Source organism: Pezoporus flaviventris, unplaced genomic scaffold (assembly GCF_033815535.1).
Source record: "Pezoporus flaviventris isolate CSIRO_AGI_PZ_B2104156 unplaced genomic scaffold, CSIRO_AGI_Pfla_v1 ptg000213l, whole genome shotgun sequence".
Classification (NCBI taxonomy): Eukaryota; Metazoa; Chordata; class Aves; order Psittaciformes; family Psittacidae; genus Pezoporus; species Pezoporus flaviventris.
Genome location: NW_026892761.1, coordinates 904,596 through 921,831, shown reverse-complemented (window position 1 = coordinate 921,831; position 17,236 = coordinate 904,596). Strand labels below are relative to the sequence as shown.

Genomic DNA, 17,236 nt, shown 5'->3' with positions numbered 1-17,236 from the left:
GTCTCTTCGCTCGCCTCCTCCTCACGTCCCCCTGACCGCGGCGGCAGCTCCCGGCAGCCACCCCTCGGGCCTCTGCACCCGCATCTCCCCTGCATCCCCTCCGCGCCCCGCCCGCCCCATCACACTCCGCTCCCGGCCCGCCAGGCCCCGTCCATCCCCGGGAGCGATGCCCCGAGGTGGCTGCCGGAGGAGCGCGGGGAGGCGAGCGCCGTTTCAGGCAGCGCTCCCCGCCGGGCCCGGCCCCGGCACCTTTGTTCCCGGCCCTGCCCTGCGCTCCCTCCCGCAGCCGAGGGCACGCCAGGGCCCCGCTGCGGGGACCCCTTCCCGCCCTCCCCGCTCCATCCCCCGCTGGCCGGGGCCGGGCCCTTCGCCCTCCCGCTCGGGATGGGGGCTCGGCGGGAGGGGCCGTGGGTCCCGGGGCCGGGACATCTGCGCGGCGGCGGGAGGGGAGGGGAGGCGAGGGCGGCCCGGGCCGGGCCGGGCTGAGGCCCGCCCGCAGGTAGCGGGGTAACCATGGCAACCGGCGGGGCCGCGCTGCCGGCGGTAATCCGCTCCCCCGGGCCGGGCCGGGCCCGCCGCTGGCTCCGCCTCACGCCCGCCCCGGTGCCCCCGCAGGGCCCCGCCCGGCACGGACCGGCCGCGGGCAGGGGCCCCTCGGCGGGGCCCCGGGCTGTGGGCAAGCCCCGACCAGCCCGGGCCTGGCTGCGGGCACCTCCGGGCCGCGGGCACCCGGGCTGCAGCATCTCAGACCCTGATGCGAGCAGCGCCGGGGGCAGCGCAGCCCCTGCCCCTCCCCGTACCCCGCGTGGCAGCCCCGCTCTGTCCCCATCATGGACCTGCCCTGCCTCGGAGCCCGGCAGCAGCATCCTCACACACCCACGGCGGCCTCCTGCAGCCCGGCTCCCTGCGCTCCAGCCCCCGCAGCCCTCCCTCGCTGCCCGCTGTGCGTGTGGAAGCTGCCATCACGGGGCCCCGCGGCCGGACCGCGGCACCGAGCAGCGCTCGGGCTCCGTGCGGGACAGCGGCGCTCAGGCCGGCAGCTGCCACCCGATCCCCTCCGCGGTGACCTCCACCCCGAGCCCCTGCGGGCCGCCACCGCCCCGTGCGAAACCGGACTCCGGCCGGGGTCAGCCCCGCGGGGAGGCCAGGGATGAGCAGCGGCCTCCCTGCGAAGCGCTCCCGTCCCTGCGAGCCCGGCCCCGCCTCGGACCCTGATCTGGGAGCAGATGGGAGGGTTTAAGCTGAGCGGGGAGCCCAGGAGGCAGCGTGGTCCCGGCTCCTCTACAGGAGCATCCGGTACCTGGCCGGTTGGGCTCAGCAGCCTGGAGGCTCCAGGCTCTGCCCTGCACGGGCTGGCCGGGGCAATCTGCCCCCTCCAGCGGGGCTGGCGGCTCCCCTGGGGCCGGGGAAGCTGCCCCCGCCTCGCTGCTCCGCAGGGAAGCCTCCCTTTTCGGAGCGGGGTGCACGGAGCAGGCCATCGGGCAGGGAGCACGGGAGCAGCAGCGGGATGGGAGGGAGCGCCGACTGCTTCCCCATCTGCTGTGCTCACCAACAGATAAAGCGCTGCCCTGGCCTTCGCGCGAGGGGCTGATACCAGCCGAATTCAGCTTCCTGTGAGTCAAAAGCCGCTTCCTGCAGGCAGAGCCCTGCTTGATAATGGCTGCGCTCTGTTCTGTGCCCAGGGAGCAGACCCTCTGCCCGCGCCTCTCCTCGCGCTTCCCACATGAAAGCGCTCGTCCCTGTATCTCCCAGCCACAGCATCTCCCCTCCTGCCCCAGTGCAGGCGCTCAGCACGTTCAACGTTTACATTCCTGTGGCTGGCTGGAAGGGCCGCGGTCACCCTTATCCCTGGGACACCCGCACGGGAGGTTTGGGGCCGGCTCTATCGAGCTGCCCCTCAAGGTCACCTCCCTTGCAGGCAGGAACGAGGCAGCGGTGCTCGCTCTGCCTGTGTTCCCTGCGGAGCAGGGCACGGCTGCAGGGCCCCCGCCGGGGGTTCCCTGGTCCCACACTGCAGTGGCTGCCCCACAGCACGGCTGCAGGTTCCACAGCCCACGCTGCAGCGCTGTCTCAGCCGTCCCTCACCATCCCTGCAAGCCCTTGGTGCTTCCCTCTGCTGCATCCACAAAGCTGCTCTCACATACCTGTTTTGAGATTAGCAAACCTGGGTTTGTGCTTTATCTGCTGCTCTCTTCTCTTTCAGGTGCTTTCCTTTCCTAATTCCCTGCAAGTTGTGCTTTGCTCTAAGGAAATTTTTGTTCTGCAGACGATGATCAGCAGCAGCAGGGAGCGGATGGAGGAGAAAGCAGCTGGCACCTACAGAGGCCAGAAACCACGACAGCGAGGGAGGAAACCCTGCCAGAGACATCCCCGACCGGGGCTCCAGAGATGGAACCTCCGGTCCATCCCCCGGGCAGCCGCGGCACCACCAGCAGCACCCCCACCGCTGCCATTGCTCCTGCTCAGGCTTCAGCACCAAACCAGACTTTTTATTTCAATATGGACTCTTACAACTTTTGATCAAGAAACTGTTCCTGGTACTTCTCATCTCTGGGAAGTCAGCCCTTGATTGGCTTCTATATTTAGACTTCTCCAGGGCTTTAGGAAGTTCACTCCTCTTGGTATTTAGGTGTAGGATGAAAGCAGCTTTTGCGGGGGATATGTTAAACCACAGCAGGCTCCCTCTGCTAATGCTGCGAGGAGAAAGAAGAGCTAGATTCCTCGAACTTCCCTCTTCCTCGTGTCCCCCATGCCATGGGCACGGTGCGTGCCTCAGAAACAGGCACTGGGGACAAGCCAGGCGGAGAACAATATCAGCTGCATGGCTCCTAATAAAAAGAACCCACGAGGAGAAGATGGGAAATGCTCTTATGGATTTTGCTCTTTTTTTCTCCTGGAAATATCTTGCTGGGAATTTTTTCTCTGATCATTTCTGCTTGAAAAACAGGGGAAAAGGAGGGTTGCTAAAATGTTGATGGTGTTTCTCAGCACCAAGCAATTATATGTCGTTCTGCACGAACCACCAAGCAAACACGAGGCCCCATCCTGCACTGACAGCTACAGTCCCACTTACTGCAGCACCACCAGCCCTGGCCCTGCTGACGTGCTGAGCCTCATCCAGCCTGCGCTGGTGCATTCACATTGTTCCTCTGCCCAGAACTGTACACGAGGTTTTTTCCTCCTTGCAAAGCAAACACTTCCGTGTGAGGGGCAGTGGGGGCAGTGGGTTTAGACAGCAAACAGAGCTGAGGTGGATCTGTGGGGATCAGTGGGGCACCGGCGCCGTGCACGAGAGAGCTGCTCTTTCAGCAGCCACAGCTGAGCTGGTGAGGTGGGTCCAGGCCTTTGCTCCAACCTCAGCTTATTCCCCTCCTGGCTCCCAGGCCTGGGAATGAAAACACAGCGAGCCTGGAAAAGGCAGCCCTGCCTCCAGCTGCAGAGAGGGTGGGCTGCGGGAATGGGGCTGCCCTCCAACCCAGGCCTGCCTTGGACAAGGGAGGAGAAGCCTGGGAGACCCATGGGCTTGCTCGGATGCAGGCTCCGCGGTTTGCTTGGATGCCTGCTCCAAGGCTTGCTGGGATGCCTGCTGTGCCCAGGAGGCAGAGGACATTTTGCACGGTGCAGGAGGGCAGAGCTGCCTGTCTGCGAGCCGGCAGGGAAGCTGGAAGAGCCGCTGGATCTGGGACACGGCGCTCCCCAATAGACATGACCCCGCTGCCCACGGGCCTGGAGTGAGCAGGGAGGCAGCAGTGCCCTGCCCACAGGCAGGGTTACAGGGCAGGCGAGCAGGCTGCTCCGAGGTAACAAAACACCGGGTGCATGGAGCAGCCTGAGCTGCCAGGTGAGCACCGTGCCTTGGGCTTGGTGAGAGATGCTGCTGCGACCTCGGGAGCAGAGCACCCCATTGCCCTGCCCACAGCATCCCACTGCCCTGCCCAGGAAACAGCTTCCTGAGGCCCTGGTCATCCCACCCATGGACTGGGGACTGCGGTGTGCCATGACCCGTGCAGGAAAGCATCACGCCATGGCTCAAACAGGGAAGGTATCACAGACATTATTATTAGGGGATTATTATAATGGTGCAGCATCTCTCGCTATTTTTAAATGGGCAGAGTTAAAATGTGAGTTTGGGCGGGTTTAATAAACCTGCAAAGATGGGTAGCCATTTCTTAGTGTCATTTGGATCTTGGTTTGGGTGGAGACATGCTACCAATGTGGAAAAAAGGGGGGAAATGGTAAACTGCATTTATAATGACAAGAGTGTTTATATTCCATAGCATCCTGAAAGAAAGCTAAAACGAGAAATCTATAAGAATCTGAAAATACATCACTAACACAAACGCAGGACGTGTTTAGAGTTGGCTCTTCCTTGAAGTTATCACCGTGAGCCATCTCCCAGCACCGAGGCACTAATCTAATGGAGATCACCACCGAAGCAAAATCCTTCAGGTTGGAGGGGGACGAGGCGTGGTACGAGCAATGAGGTTCCCTGTCACAGCAAGGTGACCCCTCTCTTCCTGGGAACAGGCCCAGCAGAACAGGGCAGCCGGGTGACATCATCGCACCCCAGCGAGGACACGGTGATGTCAAAACGAAACCGAGGAGGAGGAGGAGGAGCAGCCGCAGGTTCAAGCAGAACTATGTAAAACAAACCACTGATGCTGCTGCAGGGAGCCAAGGCCAGGCCGGGCTGAGGGGCTGAGCCGGGGATGCACAGCACCCTGGTGTCAGCTCCCCACCCCTGGCAACCCCGAGTATGTGGGTCACAGGAACAGCAATATATGCCTCTAGGAACACGCTGGCAGCTCAGCGGCCGTCCGAGGGGGTGAGCAGCTGCACGGCCTCTCCTCCCCTCCCAAAACACAGCCTCCTCACCAAGGTAAAGGCACTGCGGGGCTCAAGCCATGCCGTGCCATGCCATGCCGTGCCATGCTGTGCCACAGCGGCTTCAGCTACTATCCTGCTTTACACCTGAGCACCACCACACTGCTTGCTGCCGCTCCCCCTGAGCACCCACTGGGCTTAGGAACACCGCACTTCAAATGTGGATGGTGCTGAACCCTGTTGGTCATACTGGACTCCATTACCCCCTTTTCCAGCACAGGAACCCAGCAAAAACGGCAGCTACCCTCAGGGAGAGCATTTATTCTGGGGGCACAAATGGCTCTGCAAGGGTGCAGGTGCTGTACGTGGAGCTGGGGGCCAAGGGGAGAGATATTAATGGGTATCTGCTAGGTCCCTCCCTGCACTCCAGTAAACCTCTGTATTGTGCCTTGTTTCCACCATAACCACACTAGGTGGATCCCAACCCTTCCAAAAGCCGAGCTCTGACGTGTAAATTAGAGCCAGGAAGGATTCCTCAGTAACCTGGGACAACCAAGTGGGTCTTTTTGAGCTGGTGACTGAGAGCTGTTGACGTGGGGGGAGCAGAAGTCAAGCATGTTCTTTAACGCCCCGTCATGGTAATCCCTCCTCAGAGACCCCTCTCCCAGGTCTGACACAGCCCAGCGACATCCCTTCACATCTGCTCTGACTGACACATCCCCGCAGGTTGGACACACGGGTCGTGTGGAGCAGCCTCACATCTGGGTCCCCCCGCTTTCCTGTGAGCCTGCATCTCCAAACAGGGCTGCTGCTGGGAGCAGAGAAAGGGAGGGCAAAGCGAACGGGGCAGGGAAGCCAGGCAATTAATATAACCTGCCCTCTGCGTGAGGAATAAATTGGCAGCTGACAGGTTATAATCTGTGCAAGCAGGATGCTCACGGGCGAGGTGAGGGCTCCACTGGGGGGCAATTGGATGGTTAATTAGGAGGCCAAAGCAGAGGATTCGTGAAAATGTTTATGAAACAGTGCCTGGCAAGGGAGCCTCTGAGAAACGCTCACCAGAGGGGAGCTGCTTCTGGTCCGGAGGAGGAACCACGAGGGTGAAGCAGCAGAACCGAGCACGGGGAGGGAGGAGAGCGATGCAAATGTCTGAGAGAGGGACGGGGATTCCTAAGAGCAGAGGAGTGCGGGGAAGGACCCGGTGACATCGAATGTTTCTAGAAACACACGGGCCGTGTCCTCCCTCTTCCTCCTCCCTCCCTGGTCCCCACCCCTGTGACCAAAAGCCAGGGCTGTGCGAGCAGCCTCCGAGGCAGGCGCTGCAGCTCCAATCGCTGTGCAGAGCCGGGCACAGGGAAAGCAATTAAAGCAAAGCTTCCGTGAGGACTCACAGATGCCTGCTCGCGTTGGAAATGCGCGAGCTTCTCCAAGCACCTTGGTGGTGGCAGGAGCCGGCCTGACCCCCGTCCCCTCCTCATCCCCTCCTCATCCCTCCTTGGCGCGTTGCTGCTGCAGCGGGAGCGTGACTGATGCTCTCTGTCCCACACACGGCTCCGAGAGCTCAGAGGTAGGAACCAGTTGCTAAGAGACAGGACTGTACTTTCCAGCCCACATCCAGACCTTTGTCACCAGCTCAAGGGCTTTCTGCTGGATCAAAACACCCGGCGCAGGTGAGCGGAGCGGGCAGGCCTGGTCCCAGCCCCCCACAGACGCGTGGTCCCCGCTCGGGGGGGCTCAGGCATCCAAACCCACGATGGGAATGACAAGCCCAAAAGCATCCCCAAGGGACCAGCTCCTCTGTGCTGGCTGCTTGTCTCAGTGCTGTGAGACCCCAAACTGGAACGCCCTTAGTGCAGATGAGTGCATGACTCAGGGTTTGCTTTGAGATCCCTCCTTCAAGCGCAGCCAAGAGGAGTCCCGCACTTTATCCTTTTATTTCCTGATGAGCCTGGATTCATTTTTAGCCCAGACCCCCCCTAACAGAGACCCATCCCCAAACCCAGCAGGAGGAAAGCCCAGGCTCTGAGACACAAAGACTGCATTTCCCTGCCTTCCCTAGGACACCCCCTTCCCTGGTCCATTGGAGCCACTGCCATTGCCTCTGGTTGTGTGTCAGAGGAGAAACCCCCTCCTGGGCTGCTGAGCCAAAGCAGAGCAAGGACAGGGAGAAACCACACACGGCATCTTGCTTTCACAACTGTCACTCCATGAACGGCCCTGGACCATGCTGGAGAGACACAACCGACCTCTGCTCCGCTCCCAGTGACCGCTGCCTTCATCTCAGGCAAGCAGCAAAGAAACCCTTACAGCAAGCCCCTGCTCTTACCGTCCGCGCCCCTACACACGCACATGGGCTGCAGCTATTCCTCCTCACAAATTGCTGTTCTTTGGCACCAGCAACACAAGTGGAAGTCAGAAGCATCCCAACAACGATGACGATTTTGGCCAACAGGTACCTGCCCTCACTACAATCAGCTATTAAACCAGATGCCAAAACTCAGTGTGGCTTTGGCTCATCTCGATGCAATTCTTTCGAGGTGGGCACGGCTACCATGAGATCAGGGGAGAGTAATTGCTAATTTGCACTAAGAAAGGGATATGAATATGCGTTCCCCTGCCACAGCAATGCAGAGTGCCCGCGTGGGCCAGGGGAGCAGACACCCCAGCGATGCTCCCGTGCCTCTGCTTTCCCCACCATTTGTGTGTCCACAGCTGAGTTCACGGAATGCTCAGATCAGGACTGAGGCAGCAGCAAAACCAAAACTATAGAGATGATATTGACAGGGGGTTATTGCTCAGAAGGGTTTGGACAAATCGATTCTTGAGAAAGTTCTCACTGAAGAGCGTGGCCACCTCTTACTCAGCGACCGAATTCCCCTGCCCACTTGTGGTCAGAACCAGCAGCCCAGAGCGATACCCACCGAGACCCCCAAACCTGAAAGGACTGCAGGGTGAGGGAGGTAATTCATGGATGAGTCTCAGCTGGCAGTGATCAAGGCCAGGCTGGACACAGGGGCTTGGAGCAACCTGCTCTAGGGGAAGGGGTCCCTGCCTGTGCCATGGGGCTGGAAGTGGATGATGAGCTTTAAGGTCCCTTCCAACCCAAACCAAGCTGGGACTCCAAAACCTGCTGCTCCTCTCGGATCAGCAATGCCATCAGTTTCTGGAATCACGCAGGATGTGCAGTGTAGATGGTACAGGGATTATTCCTTCAGAAGCTGTTCGACCAGACACACATGGAGTGGGACCAGCAGGAGGGGTGGGATGTGACTCCAGGTCTCCTGTGTGCTGGTGACCAAAGCCAGTGCCCAGGCTGAGGCTGTCTGGGGATGCTGGGATCTCCCTCTGGAGCTGCACCCCATGTGCCACACCGCAGTACTAACCACCACAGAGGGGCTGCCTGCTGAGCACGCCTGTATGCTTGGCAGAAAGCAAGGGGGACTGAATTAGACGCCGGTTTTCCCCCCTTATCCCTAGAAGCAGCTTCAGCAAGCTGTCCCCAGGGGTGGGAGTGGGCAGGAGCTGGGAGTGGGCTCTGCTGCCAGATCTGCTGCCGGCTGGGCGAGGAACCTCTGCCAGCCTCTAGCTGCAGATCGTCAGAGCTCTTTAAATTCACCTTGCCAAGGTGCTGGGGGCTTCTCAAGCCAGATCCCAGGCCCCGAGGCCTGGGGTCACTGCTGTGACTCCGACCACGAGCAGCTTCAGGAGGAAAAACCACAACTGATGTGCAAGCCAGGAGCTGAACCCCAGCCTGGTTTGTGTTGGAAGGGACCTCAAAGCTCCTCCAGCTCCAACCCCTGCCACGGGCAGGGACCCCTTCCACTGGAGCAGCTTGCTCCAAGCCCCTGTGTCCAACCTGGCCTTGAGCACTGCCAGGGATGGGGCAGCCACAGCTTCTCTGGGCACCCTGTGCCAGCACCTCAGCACCCTCACAGGGAAGAGCTTCCATAGCTGTTCCATAGCAGGTGAAGGCTCAGTATGCTCCAAGGAAGACTTGTGCTATGGAAGCCTTAGGCAGTTTCTCAGATAATATCCCCAGGCCCGTTTGCTGTGTCTGAGGCACTTTTGAATGGCCTTGATTTTTTGTCTCTCACTTGAAGTGCACACACAGTCTCAGTGGTTATTCACATAGTGAAAACCGTCTGTTGACATCTTCTTGGAGGTTATAGATGTGCAGCTTTTGGGGCACTGAATATGGGCATTGAAGGGTACTCGTACCAGGAAAAATGTGCCCTCTATTAGCTGTGGGAGCAGCATCTTTCCACCATGCCTGGCCTTGCAGCCCAAGCGTTGTGCTGCTGTGCTGTGCTGTGCTGTCCCAGGGCCGGGCACCGCAGCTTCCACAGCACAACGCTCCCTGTCTCTGGAGCTAAACCATATTCAGGGATAGGCTGTATTGTGAGATTTATCCTGGGTCCCATGTGATGCTTTCCCTGCTGTTGGAGAAAGGCCTCCATCCATTTTGCTTCATGGTCTCACCAATTCCCACTGTAGGCTCCCCCCACTACAGGACCTTTCCCTTGGGCTGAGCTACACCAGGCACAGCTGTAAAATGCTTTCAAACGCCTGTGTCCGGGGGGGGGCAGCATCGGTGACCTGCACTCCTCCAACAGCAGCACCCACACAACGGCCGCAGCCTTCTAGCCATGCCCACAAGGCCCCCAGACCCTCGCCTTGGCTCTGCAGGGGACAGGGAGGGAGCAGGGAAGCAAACCCCAACGTGGGCAGCGCTGCAGAGCCTGCCCGAGCCCCGCGCGGTCCCCGAAGGGCCGGGCTGACGCCAGGCTCCCCAGTCTCATCCCGCATCACCCCTGCCAGGACAAGCCTGTCCTGCGAGCCCGGAGTTGTGAGGAGCTCCCACCACGCACGGCCAAGGGAGCGTGTGCGACCCTCCCACATCGAGGGCCCCAACCCAAGTCCAGGGCTGAGCCCCCCCTGCACACCCCGCTGCTACAGCCGGAGCCAGGCGCATCGCCGGTTGTCACCAAAGCGCTGCGCCACGTCTCCATCTCACTCTACATTTGTATGACTGTCTAAATGATGCTAAATGCTTAGGACAAGAGGGACACGAGATTATAATGAGCTGCGTCTTAGCACCTTGTCACGAAGGAATTCTCCCACAGTTCATAGCAAATCTGGGGAGAAGGGAGCCCGTGGCGCACCCGGGGCCGGGCCCCTCACCGGGTAATGAGGGGTTTTACACCTTATCCCCACGAAGGAAGGGCAGATCTGGGCACTTTGGGCTGTATCCATTGTCTGTGCTGCTGCAGCACACAAAGATGCCCTCCTCCTCCTCTTCAGTACAGCCTGAATGTGTTTCTTCCCAACACCCTGACCTAAAGGATGCAGCATCCAGCCCGTATGTGAATGGGGCTGTCAGACATCAGTGTCCTGCACGGCAACACCCCACGGGTTTATCTGCGTAGGGTTTTTTAATTGTGTGTTAAATGTCCAGCATCTTCGGGACGTTCATCTGGGAAACGGAAATGTGAGCGCTCCCCGTGCCAGACATCCGTCCGCACTGCTGTTCCTATTCCCAGTGCATTCTTTGAGAAGACCACCATCTGCTCTGACCACCACCTAAGGCAGATGCCCCTCTCAGTGCACAGTCCCAGCTCTCAAGCCACCCAAATCTGATTAGGCCTGTTCTGATGAGAGGCCTGGAGAAGGGCAAGGGAAAGTTACTCAGGAGAGAAAATAATAACCACATGTTAATTATGTTTTCGCTACAGATATGCAGAAAATACAGCAGCCAGCTCAGGATGGGTGAGCCAAAAGCAGCAGCAACACCGGGTTGCTGGAGGGGAGGATTATTTGGGGGGTTTGGGATTATTTCTTTATCCCGGTAGAGGAGTGGCCCAGCCCTGTCAGGGAAAGGCAGGATCTTATCCCCACTGCTGCCCTCTACACGCTCCTTACACCACCTCTAGCTACTGCTTCTGGTACCTCGGGTTCCCAGTAGTGACATGCAGACACGGCAGCACATCATGCACCCCCCTGCAGCCTCTGAGACCCCCCCTCCATCCCAGCTGCCTGTGCTTCACCCATCCCTCCAGCCACGGGACAGTCCCAGCATGGAGCTGCCCCAGCAGATGAGCTCGCGGAAGGACAAGCAGCCGGGATGGGACGTGTCGGGCTGCTGAGGAGCACAACCAGGAGAAAGCAAGCGGAACGCTCTCCAGAAGTGTTGGGAAAAGCAGCTGAACGGGCACTGAACCAGAACACACGCTTCACCGTCCAGCAAGAGGCTCCTATCAGCTTCCCTATTTGACTGCATGCGTGAGAGAAATGAAATACACCCACAGACCCAGCCCAAAGCAGCGAGGACGAGGAGAGCGCTGAATTCTGAGAGCTGAAGGAAATCCCTGTCAAGTTCTCTCTATATTTGAGAGCCCCTGCAGGCAAAACCCAAAATGCAGCAACGGCCTTAAAGGGTCCACGGGACTCCCAGCAGAGCGGGGCGGTGGGGCCGGGATGGTGGGGTCTGGGGGCACCCACAGACCCTGTGCTGGAGGATTTGGGAAGCACAGTGCCTAGTCTTCCCTACCACCAGTGGCTCTGGGAAGCACTCCCAGCCCCAACGTCCATCCGGTTGGGAATAAGCCCTATTGCCCCTTGGAAAATGCAGCTGTCCCCTGAGGGCACGGCTGCTTTTTGTTGGGCTTAGGGAGCGGGGTGTATCTGCTGCCTGCAGCCTGCAGGGACTCTGCCTGGGAAGATGCGGGGCCTGGACACGCTCCTCGCTGAAACTTCATCTGGGCAGAAGCCCTGGGGGACCCGCGGCCTCGCACCGGCCTCGCCGAGCCACCGGCCCCGGGGACCCTGCGGGACAAAGCGGGGGCCGGCGGGCGAGCAGCGGGGCCCAGCTCGGCCTCTCCGGGGTACCATGACTCGGCAGCATTCGGGAGATGTGGGATAGAGGCACCGGCTGGAGGGATGGAGAGGACCCGGGCAGGGCTGCATGTGTGAGAGCAGAGGGGTACAGCTCCGAATCCGCCCCGGCTGGGGCTCGGGGGGGGGGGGGGGGGAGGAGGCTGCAAAGAGGTCTTAAAAAAAAAAATTGCAAAGAATTTTTTTGGGGCATGGCATGGGGGAGGGGGGCTGCGAGGGGAGAAAGAAAGGAGCCTCTGAGCACCACGGAGGGAAAGGGAGAAATAATGACCCTTCCCCCTCCCCCCAATAATAAGGCAGACCAGATGGGAGGTAAATAGTGCGTTTAGAAGCATTTGCCACAGATGGGCTGCCCTCAATGGAAGCATCCTCCAGCCACATCAATGCTGGAGTCTGTGTGTGCACAGAAAACACTGCACCCTTCAGAGCAGCGGCAGCAGCAGCAGCAGCGGGAGAGGCGGGGAGGGACGGGGGGGAGAGAAAAAAAATCCCTCCCGGAGCCCTGCGGAGCCGCCGGCCCGAGGAGCGGCCCCGGGGGGGCGGCGGGGCCGGGGCAGCACCGGGCGCACCCTGCGCCGGGGGCCGCTAAAGTTGCGCGTTTGCCTCCGCGCCGGGGAGCGGAGCGCGCTCGGGACGGGAACAATGGGGCGGCGGGGCAGCCCCGGGCGGCGGCGGGGCGGGGGGGCGGCGGGCAGCGGGCAGGGAGGCGGCCGGTGCGCCCGGCGGAGCGCCGAACAATGAGGCTCCGGCGGGGGAGTTTCCCGGGACGGCGGCCCGAGGAGGGGAGGGGGAAGCGGGGGGGGGGGGGGGGGGAGCTGCCCTAATCCGGGCTCTGCCGCTGCCCGCACCCCCCGGGGCACCGGCTGCAGCGGCCGCGCCGGGGCGGGCAGCGCCGCGGGACGCCGGGGCCGGGCGAGCCGCAGCGGGCCGGGTCCCTGCGCTCCCTCCGCTCGGCGCGGCGCGGCGGCCGGGCGGGCAGGGCGCGGCGGCGGCAGCGGCGGGGGGGGGGGGGGGCACCGGCGCCCCCTCCCCGCCGCTCCCTGCCCTTGACTGCAGACCTGTCCCCGGCCGGGGGGCGGATGGGAAATGCCGGGCGAACGTGATCGGACGGGGCGGGGGGGGGGGGGGGGGGGGGGCAGCGGGACCCGCACCGGGCGGTGGCGAGGCCCCCCCGCGGGGGGCAGGTGCACGGCGGAGAGCGCGGGGCACCGCCGCCCCCCCCACACCTCCCGCCGGCAGCGCCCGGGGCCGGCGGCCGCACCGGATGGGACGGGGACGGGCACGGGGAGGGGAGGGGAGGGGGGGGCGGCGGAAGGTGCGAGGCTCCGGGCGGGCGCCTCTCGCCATCCGCATCCCGGGCGGGCCGGGGCGGCGGGGGCGCGGCGGCTGCCCCGGGAGCGGCGGGGGCTGCGGGAGCGGCCGGGCCCCGCGTCGCGCCCCGCATGGGGCATGCGCGCTCCCGGCGGCCGGCGGCGCGGCGGGGCTGGGCCGCCCGGTGCTGACGGGACAGGGCCGGCGCGGCGGTGGTGGGGACAGGGGGCCCCGGGGGTGCCCACCCCCGCCCCGGGATACCCCCCCCACCCCTCCCGCCCGCACCCCCGGGGAGGACAGACAGACACGGACAGGCAGGCAGACAGACAGACACAGAGCCCCCGGGGCACGGAGCGCACTAACCGTTCCCGTTTTCACCGGCACATATACCACCACTTGACCCATCTTCGTCGCCTCCCTGGTGCCGTTTCCCAGGCGGAAGCCCTTGGACCGGACCCAGAACTGGAACTTGCCTTTCTCCCCCCGCCGGAGCCGCCGCCGGAGCCGGATCCCCCCTGCAGCACCTCAGCGATGCGCTGGTACTTGCTCCGGGTCACCGTCTTGGTTTTAGCCGAGTCCCCGTAGGTGCGCAGGCACCAGTCCCGGAACTGCCGCCCCAGCTCGCTGTCCCCGGGGCGGCTCCCCCGTAGCAGCAACGGCGGCTTCGGCATCGCCCGGCCGGTAGCGGCGGCGGCGGCGGCGGTAGCAGCAGCAGCAGCAACGGCGGTTCCCGGCCCCGCGCCCTGTCCCGGAGCGTGCGGCGGGGGGCAACCGGGGCGGCGCGGTGAGCCCGGCCGGTGCTTGCTCAGCTCGGGGCGGCCCGGGACGGGCTGCGGGGCCACCGTCCGGGATGGAGCGGGGATGGAGGAGGATGGAGAGGAGCGGGGGGGGATGGCCGGGGCTCGGACAGCGACCCCTCTCCGGGCGGAGGGAGGCACCGGCGGCGCCAGCAGCAGCAGCAGCCGCTCCTGTCACAGGATCACAGGCGGCTCCGGCTCGTCCCCCTCCCTCCCTCCCTCCGCCCGCCCGCCCGCCCGTCCTCCGCCCCCCTCCGGCCTCCTCCTCCTCCTCTCAGCGGGATCCCACCTGTTAGAGCGGCCGCGACAACGGCGACGGGCCCCCCCCCTCCCCCGGACGGGACCGCCCCGGGGACGCCGTTCCCCCCGGCCCGGGCCTCGTGCTCCGCGACGGTTGCCCCCCGGTGGGATGCGCTCCCCCGGCTCGGTCGCCGCCTCCGTCCCCGCTCCCGCGGCCCGAACGGGGAGGGTTTACGGGGGGGTAGCCACTGAACCGGGGGGGGGGGGGGGGGGTCTGTCCACGGGTCCCGGTGCCGGTCCCAGACAAAGGGCCAGCGGGCGCACGTGTGAGCGGGACGGGACCGGGGCGAAGGCGGGCACCTGCCGAGCCGCCGCAGAGCCGGGGAGGAGCCGCGGGGGCAGCGGAGGGGTCTCCGCCACCCGCCCTCCGGAGCGGCCTGGAATGGAGAACGGGACAGAGCCGGGAGCTCGCCCCGCAGCGCCCTCGGTCGGGGCTGACCGTAGAAGCGGCTGCGGCTTGTCCCGCCTGACCGAGGGAGCCGCACCCCGCTCCGGAGAGCGGCCCCGGGGCAGCACCGGAGCCGGGAGACAAAGGCCGGACCCCGGCCTCGCTGCTTCGTTCCGCTCCCCCGCGGCGCTGCCCGGCCTGAGCATCCTCCCCGCGGGGCGGCGGCAGGGGGCTGAGGACCGGCACCGTCCCGGGGCGCTACCGAGCCCCGCCGCTGCGGGATAACGGGGGGGGCTCCGTCACACGGGGCTCCGGGGTCGGCCCCGGGCCCTGTCCCGGGCGGTAGCTGAGGCTCCCCGGTGCTCACATGCGTGTGCTGTGCTCCTGGTGGTGCCATACGTGTGCTCCCTGTCCTGCAGTGCCGTGTGTGCCGTGTGCCCACCCAGCAGTGCCATGTGTGTGCTCGTGGTCTGTCCACCAATGCCACGCATATGCTCCCTGTCCAGCGGTGCCATGTATGTGCTTTGTGCCCACCCAGCAGTGCCACACATGTGCTCCTGATGCATCTGCGGGTGCCACACATGCTCCCTGTCTGTCTAATGCCGCACACGGTTCCAGTCAGTCCATCCATCCCACACGTGTGCTCCCTGCCATGCAATGCCATGTATGTGCTGTGTGCCCACCCAGCAGTGCCATGCATGTGCTCCTGCTCCATCTGTGAGTGCCACAAGTGCTCCCTGTCTGTCCATCGATGCCACACATGTGGTCCCAGTCTGCCCATTGATGCCATACATGTGCTCTCTGTACAGCAGTTCCATGTATGTGCTCCAAGCCCACTTGGTAGTGCCACACATGTGGCACTGGTCTGTCCATCAGTGCCATGTGAGTGTTCCTGGGCTGTCCATTGGTTCCACACACGTGCCGACTGCCCATCAGTGCCACACATGCTCCCAGCCTGCCCACTGGTGCCATACATGTGCTCCCTTCCAGCCTGGCAGTGCCACACCTGTGCTCCTGCTCTGTCCATCGATGCCATACATGTGGTCTTGGTCTGTCCGGTGCCATGTGCGTGCTCTGTGCCGGCTGGGTCACAGCAGCGGTGCGTGCTGGGGGTTCCTATGCTGTCCACAGAGGTGGGGCTGGGGTAAGGCTGTAGCAGCAGGAGCTTGTGGGAACCTGGGAGGGGGATTTGATGTGGCAGGGAGTTGTCTGAGGCCAGGACTGGAGACAGGGTGAGGGTGAGTGCGTTTCAGTGGCCAAAGGGCAGTTTGTTCCCTTCCCCTCACCCGTGCTGGCCACACTGTGCCCATCTGACAGGTCCCCAAGATGGGCATCAAAGAGCTGCTTGCATGGTTGGCCATGCCAAGGGGAGCATGGTGAAACCAGGGGTGTCTGTGCCACCAGTGCATTGAAATCAATTATTGAGATGCACCATTGTAAACCCTGCTGACCCTCTGTTCCCCACTGGATGTCTGGACACCTCTCCAAAGATTCCCAGTGTCCCCATCCAGTTTGGGCCCAACACAGAGAGGGACTTAAGCGCATGTCTGCCCCAGGTTGGGTTCTCTCCCCAAAGGCACACAGTACAGGATGCCTACAGGAACTTGCTAGTGCACTGCAGTATTTCTGCTGACCACTAAAAATAAGATGGACATCCTTTCCAGCCTCGGTCAGCCATGGAAGCACGGCTTCCTTGGGGAGCTGCATGAGGATGCTGGGGGATGGAAAGAGCAGAAGAGATGGATGTTCTGCACTGTTGGGGCTCGCTGGGCAACTTGCTCCCCAAGACTTGGTGGGTGAGTCCAGGCTCAGCTCATAGCCTGCTACAGCACACAGGCACCCTGCCACTGAGCTGCGGAACTCTCTGGAGCATGGGGTGGCCATGGGGTGGGATTCCCTGTGCGAACTCTGTGAAGAGGCTTTCCAAGGGATGTTGTGTGAGGAAGGCAGTGACAGGACACTGCTTTTGCTGGGGAGCTGCTCCAGCTGGGGCTGCCTCCTCGTGTCAGACCTCCCGGCTGAGGGAGGCACTGAACTCCACTCCTTGCAACTCAAGCGCTCAGGAGCCAAGAGAAAAGGGAGCAATATCTTCTAGGCACAGACAAAAGTCTCCTACCTCTGCCCACCCCTCTGAAGCTGAGGTAGGATATTGCATGTCCATTATAGTCAGATATTTTCAGAGGAACAGCCCCAATTTGGGGTTTATCTCTGCCAAATCACAGTGGCCATCAAACCTCCTGAGCTCCATTGGTGCAAAGCAGTGATAAGCATTAAATGTTCTGTAATGCCTACTAGGTTTCTCACCCATCCTCCACCTGGTTTGGTTGGTTAATAGCTGCTGTTAAGTGTCCTGACAGCTCTTTGATAGTGAAACCCCCCAGATTTTCTGTTAAGAAGCCTTGGGTTCCCACCCGATGCAGAAGTCACTCTCTGGAGAGCACCAATGTGGTTTTCGGACAGCAAAGCCAGCCAGACCACCAGCTGCTGTCCTTGCAAGGAGGCTTTGGGGAAGACCACTCACGCACGGACTGAGTGCTCAGGTCAGTGTTTTAAGTCCCAATCCAGCATGGATCCAACAAGGGTTTGACTGGCACTGCTTCACCAGTCACAGAGAACCACGGAGTCCCAGACTGGTTTGGGGTTGAAGGGACCTTAAAGCTCCTCCAGTTCCAACCCCTGCCAAGGGCAGGGACCCCTTCCTCTGGAGCAGCTTGCTCCAAGCCCC

At 62.4% G+C, this 17,236-nt stretch overlaps 1 protein-coding gene and 2 long non-coding RNA genes across 3 annotated transcripts in view; 2 read left to right on the top strand and 1 right to left on the bottom strand.

Moving 5' to 3' along the window:
* The window catches only part of NOL4L (nucleolar protein 4 like), a 55,681-nt gene extending 41,445 nt beyond the window's left edge, over window positions 1-14,236 (bottom strand). Inside the window, 2 exon segments of the mRNA XM_061441540.1 lie at window positions 13,390-13,511; window positions 13,514-14,236. Of these exon segments, the coding sequence (XP_061297524.1) occupies window positions 13,390-13,511; window positions 13,514-13,697 (306 nt within the window). The 5' untranslated portion in view covers window positions 13,698-14,236.
* Window positions 915-2,869, top strand: LOC133262407 (uncharacterized). The gene is made up of 2 exons (XR_009741296.1): window positions 915-1,613; window positions 2,249-2,869. It is a non-coding gene; the product is annotated as an uncharacterized LOC133262407 (long non-coding RNA).
* LOC133262406 (uncharacterized) lies at window positions 3,655-4,673 on the top strand. Its single transcript, XR_009741295.1, has 2 exons — window positions 3,655-4,042; window positions 4,278-4,673. It is a non-coding gene; the product is annotated as an uncharacterized LOC133262406 (long non-coding RNA).
* Window positions 14,237-17,236: the final 3,000 nt, after the last annotated feature.